Source organism: Panulirus ornatus, chromosome 28 (genome assembly GCF_036320965.1).
Source record: "Panulirus ornatus isolate Po-2019 chromosome 28, ASM3632096v1, whole genome shotgun sequence".
Classification (NCBI taxonomy): domain Eukaryota; kingdom Metazoa; phylum Arthropoda; class Malacostraca; order Decapoda; family Palinuridae; genus Panulirus; species Panulirus ornatus.
The window spans coordinates 8,551,891-8,566,193 of record NC_092251.1 but is presented as its reverse complement, the minus strand read 5'-3'; the positions used below and the strand labels follow the sequence as shown (position 1 = coordinate 8,566,193).

The 14,303-nt window shown below is 43.3% G+C and overlaps 1 protein-coding gene across 4 annotated transcripts in view; it reads right to left on the bottom strand.

Moving 5' to 3' along the window:
- The window catches only part of LOC139757824 (lachesin-like), a 257,974-nt gene extending 244,168 nt beyond the window's left edge, over positions 1-13,806 (bottom strand). The window contains exons 1-2 of one of the 4 annotated variants that reach the window (XM_071678708.1): positions 13,771-13,806; positions 5,641-6,035 (exon numbers count right to left, since the gene is read on the bottom strand). In XM_071678708.1, the coding sequence (XP_071534809.1) occupies positions 5,641-5,731 (91 nt within the window). In that variant the 5' untranslated portion in view covers positions 5,732-6,035; positions 13,771-13,806. Of the gene's footprint in view, positions 1-5,640; positions 6,036-13,319; positions 13,610-13,653 lie in introns of those variants that run through there. The other 3 variants (XM_071678709.1, XM_071678706.1, XM_071678710.1) reach the window with 3 other exon arrangements.
- Positions 13,807-14,303: the final 497 nt, after the last annotated feature.

Below are 14,303 nucleotides of genomic sequence, written 5' to 3'. Positions count from 1 at the left end.
AGCTGCAAGGTGTCGTAATTTTGTTTGTCATGTAGTTCATTTTACCCCCTCCCCCCACTCCGTTGTTTGCCGATCGGAGAGGCGTATGTATACTTTGAGATGGTAAACTATGTATATGGTATTCATCGTATGGTATCCTGAGTTTACAGGTTATGTATTGCTCGCAACGTGGTGTTCTGTATTTTGGTTACGTATGACACATGTATTGTCTATGAATCTATGATGTATTCGAGTTGATTTAGGTCAGTATACATGGTATGTATATTGTATGTAGTGTATTATACTGTGTGTGTCGATACAGTGTGTGTGTGTGTGTGTGTGTGTGTGTGTGTGTGTGTGTGTTTGTGTTAAGGAGGGTGTTCTCGTAACTGGTATACTACATACTTGTTTTTTGCGTTGGTATGTTATGAGGACACGTACATGTTGGTATGTATGTACGTGTGCTTGTAATCATCACCTGTTTTTGTCTACCAATTTGAACAGCACGGGGGAGAGGGAGGGTGTTCTACACTCGAGGGGGGCCGCCGCCCCCCCATCTCTTGAACTCGTGTGTGTGTGTGTGTGTGTGTGTGTGTGTGTGTGTGTGTGTGTAATATGAATGATAACAGCAGGAACAATATTGATCATAACAATGATAACCTTTAACAAGGCACCGTCACGAACAAATGAACATCGGCTTCAGTTGCTCACATTCCCACACACTCTCCACACACATTCCCACACACCTGCAGTGTACTGTATGGGAGCCAGAGCCCCTTATCTATAGATAAGACGCTCTGTCCCCCCTCGCAAACCATTCCAGGGTCTCCCTTGACCACCCTGGCTTAGCCACTGACAGCATGCCACACGACACACTTGCATTAACAACAGACATATGCATAAACCATTATTTATAGTAATAATAATGATGTTAATACTACTTATGATAATTATACTAATAATGATACTAACTGTGGTAATAAAAATATCAATAACTTTAATAATGATAATGAGTAAAGGTTCATTGAGTTGCGTTGACTGCAGGCAACAGCTAGAGGTAGACAGAGAAAATACACACTAGAAACATTCTTGGTGTATCTAGATTGCGATGTGTGTGTGTGTGTGTGTGTGTGTGTGTGTGTGTGTGTGTGTGTGTGTGTGTGTGTGTGACGCTCGCGCTGTCATTTATCACCATCACCACTACGCTCCCATAACCACCATCCTATCACCACCACCATCCCATCACCATCACAATCCGCCTACCAGTCTCGACCATCTCCTAGTTACTACCATCACCAGAGCCCTCATCATCATCTTCATCACCTCCCATCTCCACCATCTCCAGCCCCCCCTAGTCACTACCATCACCAGAGCCGTCACCATCACCTCCACCTACCATCTCCACCATCTCCAACCCCTAGTCCCTAGAGACAGTCACCATCACCACCACTATCATCACACCTTCGTCTTTACAACTATCTAAGTCTCCTATTCATCTCATCCTCCACTATCTCCCTCACTCAACACCAACACACACCCCTCTCTCTCTCCTTCCCTCCCTCTCCTTTCCCACAACCACACACCCCTCTCTCTCTCTCTCTCCTTCCCTCCCTCTCTTTTCCCACGACCACACACCCCTCTCTCTCTCTCTCCTTCCCTCCCTCTCCTTTCCCACGACCACACACCCCTCTCTCTCTCTCTCTCCTTCCCTCCCTCTCCTTTCCCACAACCATTCCACCTGTTTCCTTATTCATGTAATTTTGATACAGAGTTACGGATGACTTCAAGAGCCATTTACCAAGATAGTGGAGTTGGTCCCTCCGCCACAATCTCCCCTAACGAGCCGCCGGACCAAATTCAGGGCCTTCGTCCTGAAGAGTCCTGTTTGCCTAATATTGCACGCGCGCGCGTGCGCATGCGTGTGTGTGTGTGTGTGTGTGTGTGTGTGTGTGTGTTGGTTGACATGCGATGGTGTAGGCCTGACCCGTTGGTTGATCTATGATGGATAGGGCACGTCAGCTGTGAACCAGAAGCCTTTTAACACCGACATTAGAATAATACTCCGTTAAGCCCATAGCTCAGGCTTATGGTTAGGATTAACATCTATATGGGCAAATATTATACTAAAGTATGGCTTTATTTTGATGACTTCCTCCTTCTTGAACCCTCGCCAGCCTTAACATTTATAGTCCAGCTGTGGTTCATCACCGTTTTCGAGTGTTGAGGTTTCTGCTTCCAGACATCACCAGGCACTGGGGCATGGCCATTTGTTTTGAAAGGCTCTCCCTGTCAAAAAAGGCTTTCGATACCTCAATGGCTACATCATACGATTCCCAAAACTGACTCAAAAAAGGGCGACCAAACGTGTAGCAACATTAAGAATCATATAGAAATCTCATCTTGCAAAAACCCTAGGAATAGTCAGAGAAATAGGAATGGTAGGTTTCAATATGTTTAAGGAAATGGGGAGATAATAGATATGACAACTCCGTAGAACTGTATAAGTCAGAGAAACAGGATGATAACTGAAAGGTGTTTGAACACCCATCCTCCTCTGGGATGAGGTGGTAGTAATGCGTGTTCCTAAAAGGGAAAAGTCTTGGATTATGTGTTCAGAGGCGGAGAAGAAGAAGAAGAAGAAGAGCCAACACAGACACAAGATCAGCAGTACACTCCTTCGAAACACGAGGATAGGATGTCGCAATTTCTGCCGGTTTCGACAGAGCAGTGGTTTGTTTTTAGACTGGGCCAAAGATCGTATATGGGAGGGAGGTGGATAGTAGTACCCCAAGGTCAGTTTCTGTTAGAGATAGCCTAAGTTCCTTCACAGGTACCCTGGTATTCTTGTGACAGGTAACCCCATCATCCATTCCTGTAACAGGTAACCCCATCATCCATTCTTGTGACAGGCAGCCCCCGAGATACATCAAACTGTTACGAGTACCCGTGCATACATGCCTGTCACAGACGTCCCAGGTTATATTCCTCATATGGGTATACTACTATAACATGAGGGTTACAAGTACCTCAGGACATGCTGGTGTTACAGGTATACTCGGATACACCCGTGTTACAAGCACCCAAGCCTGTATTGTATTGCTGTTCCGTCTTAAACCCCTCCTCGGCCGGACCCCCTCTTTTCCCCTAGCGTACGACACACAGAAGATTAAGAAACTAGATGAAAATTATACTTGAGTGCCTGTTAGCGTGACAACCCCAGACGGTCATAGACAAGGCTGGTCCTGATGATTGACCCTCTCCTCCTCCTCCTCCTCTTCCTCCTTCTCCTCTTCCTCCTCCTCCTCCTCTTCTTCCTCCCATGGGGCTATACTTTTCTATATTTTCAGACAACAACTTTGGGTCGTGTTTTAATTCCGACCGACCTCACTACCTTAAAACAGAATATGAAACGAAACACACACTCGTGGGTTTAAATGATATGCGTGTCCATGACTGAGTCACGTTTATAGATAGTGTGTGGGTCAAGAAAATGGCTTACAACATATTGGGCAATCATGAAACACACACACACACACACACACACACACACACACACACACACACACACACACACACACACACACAGAGGGGGTCTTCGTGGTGTAGTTGTAAGTGAGACTGATCATGAGTTAGCAAAGGCCTCGCCCAAGTTCAGGCCCGCATGGGTTCGAATCCTGGGCACAGACGTTGGCTCACATCCAACCTAGGTATTCAGCCTTCCCTCAGGGTTGGTGAACAAATGGGGTACAAGGCTCAGGTTTCTGTGTATGTGTATAGATAATAGATAGAGGATAGTCTATTGTATTCAGGCAGCCAGCCATTTGTCTGTAAATAATAGTTGAGGAACTGGATAATTGAGGGAGGGAGGATTGTGGGGTCATGATAGTCATTAGTTCATTGATAGAAAGGAGCTTAGGATCAAGTAAAGGCTTGGATACTTCTACGCTTTGGAGAAGGACATGTGTGAAGTCTGTTTGCATATCAAAGGAAGTTTTACGGAGCAAATTCTATGGTTTATATATCATGCATTTTTGGTAGAGATTCGTTGAATATTACGTGGTGTGAAATTACATATTGGCTGCATCGCAATGGTATTGTGTTGACATACATTACGTATTTGATGATAAAGATTAAGTGATGTAGAGTTACACATTACTGAACTGCAGTAATACTGTTGAAATATATTACGTAGTTAACAGTCAATATCAAGTGATGAACGTTTTTACGTTTGGTTGTGTTACAATGTTGTATAGTAGATGCCCCACGCATAGCTATGGGGGAACTAAGCTATTTGCTTGCTTAGCTCAGCATTTGTTTGTGGAGTGGTTATGACGTTGACAGCAGTGGATACGGGAAAATCCACGCATCTCAACGAGGACTGGTTGGTACACGAGGATTACGGTGACGAGCGTCGGTAAGGTGTTTGTGTGTGTGTGTGTGTGTGTGTGTGTGTGTTTGGTTACACAGATGGGAGTAATGACAATGTGCATATATAAAAGATTAACATATATATATATATACATATATATATATATATATATATATATATATATATATATATATATATATATATATATATATATATATATATATATATATATATATATATATATATATGTATGTGTGTAGTCGAAAATGGCAGAGGAGCGACAGATTTTTGTGGCGGTGTGGTGTTGGGATTTAAAAATAAAGAATTATAAATTGTTTGCAGCTGATGAGGCAGATTGTCTCTGTGAAACATGTAGTGATGCACGTATAAAAAGAAATTACATGTTAAATAAAATCATATGAACTCCCCTTGAATTCCGGTTTCACCTTCACAACTATCATCACGGACTAGTGTTATCAACATATATATATATATATATATATATACATATCATTTTATCATTATACTTGATTGTCGTGTCCCGCGTCAGCGAGGTAGCGCCAGGAAACAGACGAAGAACGGCCCATCCACTCGTATACACACACACATATATATATATATATATATATATATATATATATATATATATATATATATATATATATATATATATATATATATATATATACCCAAACGCCCATACACGCACATATACATGTATTTACATATCAACATATACACATATACTTACAATCACAGACATATACATATATACACATGTACACATTCATGCTTTCTTGACTTCATCCATGCCTAGCGCTACCCCGCCCCACAGGAAATAGCATATTCATATATATCCTGGCTGCTGCAGTCGGTCCATAGTCAACCCAGCTGTTCATCCATCCCTAAGGGCTGGTCGATTAAATGGGTTCCTGGCCTAGGCTAATATATATATATATATATATATATATATATATATATATATATATATATATATATATATATATATATATATATATATTATAAGCAAGACTCGGGACACTGATTTCTTTTCCTCTGGTCAAAGTCATTAGTTCTTAGCCAGATGAGCAGTATACAGGATCGTACAGTCCGGTGCATTATAAAGTCAACAATATCCACAAAGTACATTTCAGATACATGACTTCATAGAGGGAGGGGGATGGGTGGAGAAACATGTGCCTGAAGGAGGGGAAAAGGAGTTCATGATTACAATGAGAACAAGACACAGCAGGATCATAGAAACGAGAGGAAACGAAATCTCAGTTACTTACCTCCAACCGTGGCGGAGTGGACGGTCCAGAGAAGGTGGAACACCAGCAAGAACTTGGCCAGATGCACGATCTTGCAGAGCTGGAAGGCCATTTTGCGATCTCGCTCTGCGCCACCTCACGCGACTTCCTTGTCACTTGTCAACCTTCACTTTCTTATTCATGTATTCCTCAGGTGCAAGTTCAAGCCCTTAGCTTAGATCGCCCATGGCTATGGGTCGTGGTTCATGTTTTTTTTTTTTCTATTTTGTGTGTGTGTGTATGAATCAGTCTCACCAATGCTTCTCAGAGCGGTGGAGCTTCGCTCGTGTTCATTGACGCCCACCTCTACGAGTCGGATTGAATGGTTTCGTCTTTTGATCCCCCTCACTCGCCTGCCGTCGTCGCCATAGTCACACCTTAACGAAGCAAAGATCATCACTCAAGAGGAGGCAACACTAGCATATCATTGAGGATGACACCGGACCCTTTATCCCAGTACGAACGTACTCTTATCATGTAAACTTCCTCGCATTCCACTCCCCTTCCAGGCAGCATAGTGGAGCACTGTACCTGCTCATGGTGTCCCACAGGGCTGCGTGCTCCACCCTCCGCAGCGAGCAAGCAAGCGGGAGGAGAACATGTACACCATCGAGCCGTTGGATATCTACCGTTTGAGTGGTTTCGTGTCACGGTTATGAGTAAATTCTTACGGGAAATTATGATTCAATACCGTTCGACTAGTTCCGTATCGATAGCACTATACCACTCGAGGTGCACTAGTATATAAGGATGCGCATGTGTCTCCCCAAGATCTACATCAGTGTGTGTGTGTGTGTGTGAGGCTCAGATCTGCCTGCCCAGCCCCCGTGTTGCACAGGCCACGCCAGCCAGCGTGAGGACCAACACGGCATCGACAAATCAACACAAGGAGCTATATAATCACCCGAAGAATATCTTAAACGTTGGATATAAATCAAGATGATTGAGAACCAAGCTGTCGGTCGGCATCGGTCTACTTACAGGAAATGAAAGAGAAAATGTCTCCCGATATCACGAAGGGAATATCGCGAGGGTATGATAAACTAATTGTAATTGTGTGGATCAATTAATCTCGTAATGGAATAAGAATAACGGGGATTCAACCGGCAGTAAAAGAATAATATATATATATATATATATATATATATATATATATATATATATATATATATATATATATATATATATATATATCAGTATAATCCGTATGATTGAAAATAAATAGACTGTGCTTCACGTAAAAGATGCTAATCTCTTCCTCCACGTATTTATATGTTAATATAAATGGGTGTAATTGGTAAGGTATGAGACTGAATATGATGACTATTCTAATAACTATATAGCCAATTAGGCTTCCCCCACTTTTTGGTGAAGTAGAGGAGTGCTTAAAATTCCTACAGCAAATATCATTATTTGCCGAATGACTTAAGTATGAAGTGACAAAAAATTTATATATATATATATATATATATATATATATATATATATATATATATATATATATATATATATATATATATATATATAAATACATACGTGGGAGGCTACAGACACAGACAAAAGTCAATATCAAGGCCTGGCCTTATTTGAAATATGGAGAGGTTAATGAAAGAGAAACATCAGATATGAAGGGAAAGCATTTACGAATTTTTGGAGGAATATAAAAGCCTGCCTTTTAAACATTGTCAGGTTATAGTAGAGAGTTCCAAAGCGTTGAGGTGTTAGGAAAGCTACAGTAACAGTTACAGCTAGAGAGTGGATGTGAAGGGATGAAGTCATTTCTTCGTCTGTTCAGTGACGCGGAAAATGCCGGGGAACATCTATGAATGAAGAACAGTTCAAAAGTTACATCCACTGGATGAGTCCTTATTTGCCAGGATGCTGTTCTTGTTCAACCTTACGTTACAGAACCAACTTTATCATTCCGTTATGCGATGCACAACACATGATGCACGACCAAATGAACAAAGAAAAACAAAAGAGGCAATCTGTCTTTAAATCTTCATCTTTACAACCACGTAATGACAAAATTTACATTGCAAAGAGTATAGCTCTTTCTTGAGCTTCTCTGTTTACCAAAGTAGTGCGTCTGTGAGGGAAAAGATGGGCATGTTTGATGGTACAATAGTCCCAGCGGTGCTGTATGGGTGTGACTCGTGGGCCGTAAATACAAAAGACCTGAAAAAAGGAGGATGTGGAGGAAAGGCGATGCTTGATAACGACATTTGGTGTGAGTAAGGCTAATCGTGTAAGGAAAGATAGTATAAGTGAGGAATGAGGTAGTAAACTGAGTATGATCATTAGATGAACATGGTTTGCTGAAATGGTTTGGACATTTGGAGAGGATGAGTAACGAGAGACTCACTTCGAAAATATATCTGTCAGAAGTGGAGGGATCAGATGGAGGGAAAGACGGAGAATCAAATGTTAATATGGAATGCAAAGCGCTTTGGGTTATCGTAGCCCTGATCATGTAGGAGGGTGAGAGGCGTGCATAGAATAGAAGAAGTTAGAGCGATGTGGTGTACAGGGAGCGGCATGCTATCAGTGGACTGAACGAGTGAACATGAACCGTTCAGGGTAAACCAAGGAAAGGTCTGCTGGGCTAAACAATGGACACGGATACTCTGGTTTCCGTGCATTATATATGACAGTTCGTAGACGGATGTGTGAGCCACTGAGTCGTTCTTTGTCCCTATCGCTATCTCGGTACACAGGAAATTACAAGTCAAAACAACGATCAAACTTCCCTCGTGCAACGTGGATTCTCAGTATGAACATTGAATCCCATGGTGTAATGTTGTACATCTTTATTTTCATGTCTAGCGCCAGGCGTTTCAAATTTCTTCGTCCATTACGAACGATCCTCAAAAGTCGCATAAGACCTGTTAGGAATCAAGCTGTATAAAGTATACAAGTCAACGAGTCTAAGTTATAAGGGGTAAAGCTATAGATATATAGACCAGCTATAGATGTGAATCAAGTTCTAAATGGTTTATCCAGATAGAAACATATGAGGGGATTATAGTGTGCAATGTATACACTTGCGGATATGGGAGGAGAAATCAAGGCTGAGTGATTAACTTGTCTTGCGCTGATATCATGTTTAGATTTCCCCTTAAGCTTTCCATACTCCCCTTCCCCACGACAGCTTACAGTGTCCGTTGTTTAGACATTCGCCGACAGAAATGTACGTCAGCTTTGTTTGGTTTAAGGGCTTCTGATGATGATCATTCACCCCTTTTTTTCGCGTCATGTAATTTCATTTGACGTATAAATTTCACGTTCTCAGACTATTCTCGTTTTCTGTTGAGGGCTTCAAATGAATTATCCATGATTTAATATCACAGCTTTTCTATCGAATATTTGTTTGTTATTGTGATTCTTAGTCGTATTTAGCTGCATAGAGTATCTAGTAAGGGTCCAAACTGGTCTTGTGTCATGGTTACAGCTTATTGATGATGGACTGTGAAAAACCCAAAACCCAGAATACAAAATAGAAATGTCCACCTTGCAACTTAGGTTCTCATTCTCATATATATATATATATATATATATATATATATATATATATATATATATATATATATATATATATGCTGATAACCACGGGAGAAAAATTGAAGCGCACTTGGGGCTTATCGTCTTTAATTTTCCCTTGTGCTTAAGAGCAAATACTAGATCACACGCATCGTTGTGACTTACTGCAATATATATATATATATATATATATATATATATATATATATATATATATATATATATATATATATATATATATATATATATATATATATATATTCAATTATCTACCAGTTTATATAGAAGTGATTCCGCCAAGAAGGCCACCAAAACCCTAGACTCCTGAGTGGTCAGTACACAACGGTAAATAGATTTGTCTCAGTGGTTGGAAAATAGGTTCGGAATGTGTTATGATCCCGACGAGAGTGTGACAGCGGCTAGTAATTTCGACCAGACGAGTGGCAGTCTTGGGTCCCAATCAACGGGCGCCACACCCACGTCACTGATTAGCTAATGAACTATTCACTCCATCCAAGGAATCCTTTTTCTAAACACTCCTGTGATGGTGGTTTTTCACTCGAGGTTGCTTGGGAGGTGGAGGAGGAATATGGCAATACGTAGCAATGTTCGTCTTTGGACTCCGTCGCGCTCTTAATGTGTTTTGTTTATAGTGAAAATGACGTAGGGACTTATCCTATCGCCTGTGGTAAAGTACACCTCTTAATTACGGCTAGCTTGGTCATAACGGGAGTGGGACATATCCAACGGGGCCTATAAAGGTATATTGGTGTAGGTTTATTCGCTATAGAAGACCCCAGGGTATAGCGTTGCCACTTATATAACGATCACCCCTGTATAATGTTAACGTCCATATAATGTTCACTTCTATATAGCGTTGCCAGCCATATAGTGGCCAACTCTGTATACCGTTGATGCTCGTTTAGCGACCACCTGTGTTAACCATCTGTCAGCGAAGGGGGTCGACTAAGTTTGCGGTAGATTGAAACAGGATTCGGTGGCCATGGATAAAAGCCACGTTGGACTTGACATGGAAGTGATCCAAGTCGAGATGTTACCTGGTCACTTCTGTATAGCAATAATTACCTTCGTAGGTATTCTCGATATAGCAATTACTTATCAATTCTAACTTAAGGCAGCCACATATGTATTCTTCTCACATACCTACATGGGTCATCTTCATAGAATAGCTCTGTCTAACACACTCCTTTGAATAATCCTCGTCTATGCACTGTGTTCAAGTACATGTAATAGTTATTTTCCTTCAGTGGTTATCTTCACATATACCACCTCGCCGCGTACCGATGTGCAAACCGATCATTCACTCCCTCTATCAAAGCTCTGTCTACCGGCCATTCAGCTCTACGTAGTAAATACGTTTGATAGATGCTAATCTACCTTCACTACAGGCAATTAGCTCGTCATGTTGTGTATCGCAAATGGGAAACATCTGATCTTTTTAAGGCCCTTGGGGGTTGAGCGTGGGTGCCTGACGCAGTCTCGGTGGAGGTGAAAGCTGTTCTGCAGTGCCCTCGAGCCCCCGGGAAAGGTGTGGGTAAACATGCTTTTACACCTGTTAAGTCAAGGAACTTACCTCAGTCACGTGTCAATACGTATATGATAGATGCGATCATTATAACCTGAATATGATGATTACGATCACTGTACACAAACACTGAGGTTGTAGAACTACACACACACACACACACATACACACACACACACACTGCTGATAGCAGAGTGTAGAGTGACAGATTTATATATATATATATATATATATATATATATATATATATATATATATATGACGAAAGTGACGGTAACTGTAGCCCGACATAGGCGAATTAGAAAACCAAATAGTGTCTTTCTCTTATTTTAGTTCATTCATGGTTTTTATATCTCTTATGTTGATCCCTTTTGATAGACCTATATATATATATATATATATATATATATATATATATATATATATATATATATATATATATATATATATATATATACAGACTTACAATTGAACTAGGCCGTTTTCTACAAGGAGACCCAAGTCATATACAGACTGACTTACAATTGAACTAGGAGACCTAAGTCACTAACCCACAGGGAGATGATGATTCGCCCGGCGTTCGTCTCGTGTTCTATCTCCTTATTCGTACAACACATATGCCAACAGAGGGAAATAATTCGTCTGGTACTTCACACCATCTGACAGGGAACAAAAATATCGCCACTGTCAACACAACATGGAGTCGACCATTTAAACCAAAATTATCAGACCCACGAAGGAATGTGACTAGTTCAGGTATGTGTATATATAAAGACGACGGTGAAGTTGAATCGGGGATGATCAAAGGAAAGACGCGTGGTAAACGAAAGGGGGTCGGCCCAAGTTTCTTCCGCCAGCATTTCATTTTGCACAGTAGTGATATTATGTATCTATAAGGATGAACATTAAGGGTATACCCAGGGTTTTAACTGCATTACTGGGTTGATTGCACGTTCACAGGGATGATAAAACACTGATATTGTGAGCTGGTGTCTTAAACCCACTCGACACGGAGAGGCGGAGTGCGACCATATCATCATCCACTGGCACATCTTACTCCTGTCAACACACCGAGCATGTCGGGAATGCAAATCCAGTTTATTTGTGTTGCTTAGGGTGGGTGAGAGGTGCTAGCGGGGAGGAGGTGGGGAGATAATAACCCAAGGTAGGGTGCCAAGGTGGGGGATGAGGCCAGGGAGGGGCGTGTGAGAGAGGACCAAAAGGGGAGGTGATTCATCCTGAATTGTTCATGTCCCTCGATTACCACACCTCCGGGCGGGTCCTGAGGTGTCAAGCTCCATTATGTATCTCTTCCTGCTGGGGGGGTAACTAGTTCTTGGAATGAACTTGTCATCTGGGAACACAAGAGGATTTTCTTTTTTTTGTCTAAGGAAATCTGGGAATACGAGATTATTTATCTTTATTTTTTTTTTAATCTAAGGAAAACAATAATTTTGACCGTAACTGATGCAGTGAGAGTGAGACACAGTGATTGTCGACACTTGTACAGATAAGATGGGTTATGCTTTTTTCCTCATTCTTTCCCTCGCTATGGCCGAACGTCTGGAGATCCTTGCTAATCTACCTTCCGACACCACACTGATCATGCTGATGGCTATAGCTCACTTGGGTGAGATGTGTCGCCTGAATCACCAAGGATAAAATCCCACGACTTGAAAATCACTAGTTACATAAAGAGAGAGAGAGAGAGAGAGAGAGAGAGAGAGAGAGAGAGAGAGAGAGAGAGAGAGAGAGAGAGACAGAGAGAGAGAGAGAGCGGAGGATGATGATGTAAATCCTAAGCTACTCAATGACTGGGACAAATCCCCGAGGAATAGGATCCCATGGGATGAATATCATAACAGTGTGATTTCAGAGAGGAGAATCTGGACTAACTACCGAAAGGGAGACCAGGACCCTAACACTATCACTGTGACTTATTATGCTCGGGAACCTGTCCGCCGGCTACACTGGGCAAGGCTAACTTAAGAGCCACCTTACGCTGAGCTGGTTCACAGTAAGTTAGGATAGGTTTTTTTTGGCTTATCCTACCTGAGACATGCTAGGTTAAGACGAACGTAGGTTAGGTTCAATTGGACTACGTTAGGCTGAGTAACTTGAGCTGGAGTGCAATACATGGCAGGATTGACATATCGTCTCGTGGGATTCATTTTCGCTCGGGGTCTATCCCTAAACACCTGCCTTGCCCAAGGACCTGGCCATCTCTTCGGCCTCCACAACGGACTGTGGATAGAGCACCGCATCCCTCTGGTCACGTACGGGGGAGTGAGGGACCATCCCAGACACACGGGGTGATAGGGAGGATAGAGGACAACACAGAGAGATAGAGGCCCATATACACGAATGTCTTTACACTGGTCAGCCTCACTTCGACCTTTCTTTCTCTTCGGAGACGCGAAGAACCTCCTGCTCATGTGGTGTCCCTCCTGCATCGTCTATGCCCCTTGACGCCCTCCCTCTACCGGCGGCGCAAAGAACACACACACACACACATACACACACACACACACCAGGACCACCGACACACAGCGCCCGGCCATCATGCAAAACATACAAGACAAATCTCCGGTGGTGTGAGATCGAGGCTGGCGGCGAAGAGCTAGCAAGGCGTTAAGTTCGCCGTCTCCGCCATTTTGTTCTGGACGCCCAGCACGTGGGTCGGAGGCGGCCCTTGTCCTGGGTGTCTGGTCATCCTGGGGCTAGGGAGTTAGCACTGGTTTCCAGTCATCGTTTCCTTCGTGACGTTTCCATGTAGGGCGGGACAATAGCACTTCCCGGCAGAGTTGAGGAACGTAATCTTATCCATGTGATTTCAGTTCTTGTTTATTCCTCTTTGACCTCGGGGGGGAGATGGTGGTTTTATCAACACTAGTTAAACTATTGAGTACCGAGTAGGGGTCCTGTGAGGTGTGGGCTGAGGGAGGTTAGGTGGTGGGGAGGTGGAATGCGTGTGAGTGCGTGTGGGAGAGAGTGCCAGAGGGAGAGTGTGCGGGAGAGCGACTCACAACACACCCTCTCGCGGCCGTGACTGGCAGTGTACTGAGTGGGACTCTTGCCTGCTGCTGCACCCGCTGACACTCCCCCCCCCCAAGGGCGGGGAGGGGAGCGCCCGACTCCCTCCCCTCCCCAACCACCCAAGGATGCCCCTCTCCCTCCACCGGACTAGTCCCCCTCCCCTATCAGAGCCGCCCCCCGACCCAAGGCCAACCCCCTCCCCTCACCCGTCCCCTCGGCTGCTCCGCCCTCTACCTCTGCTCCGCCCACTCCCGCCCTCCCACACTCTTTGACACACGCCCATCTCCGCCCCTTCCACATCTGTCCCACCCACTGCCGCCCCCACACCCTCTCACACACGCCCTTCACTTGCTCCACCCACTCCCGCCCCCTCCACTGCTCCACCCACTCCACCTTCTCCATCCCACAAGACTGGTCCACCACTCCTGACTCCACCACTGGTCCTTCACTCCCGCCCCCACTGCTGGTCCACCACCTCTACCACACCAGTGGTCCATAACTCCTGCCTTCACCTGTGGTCCAC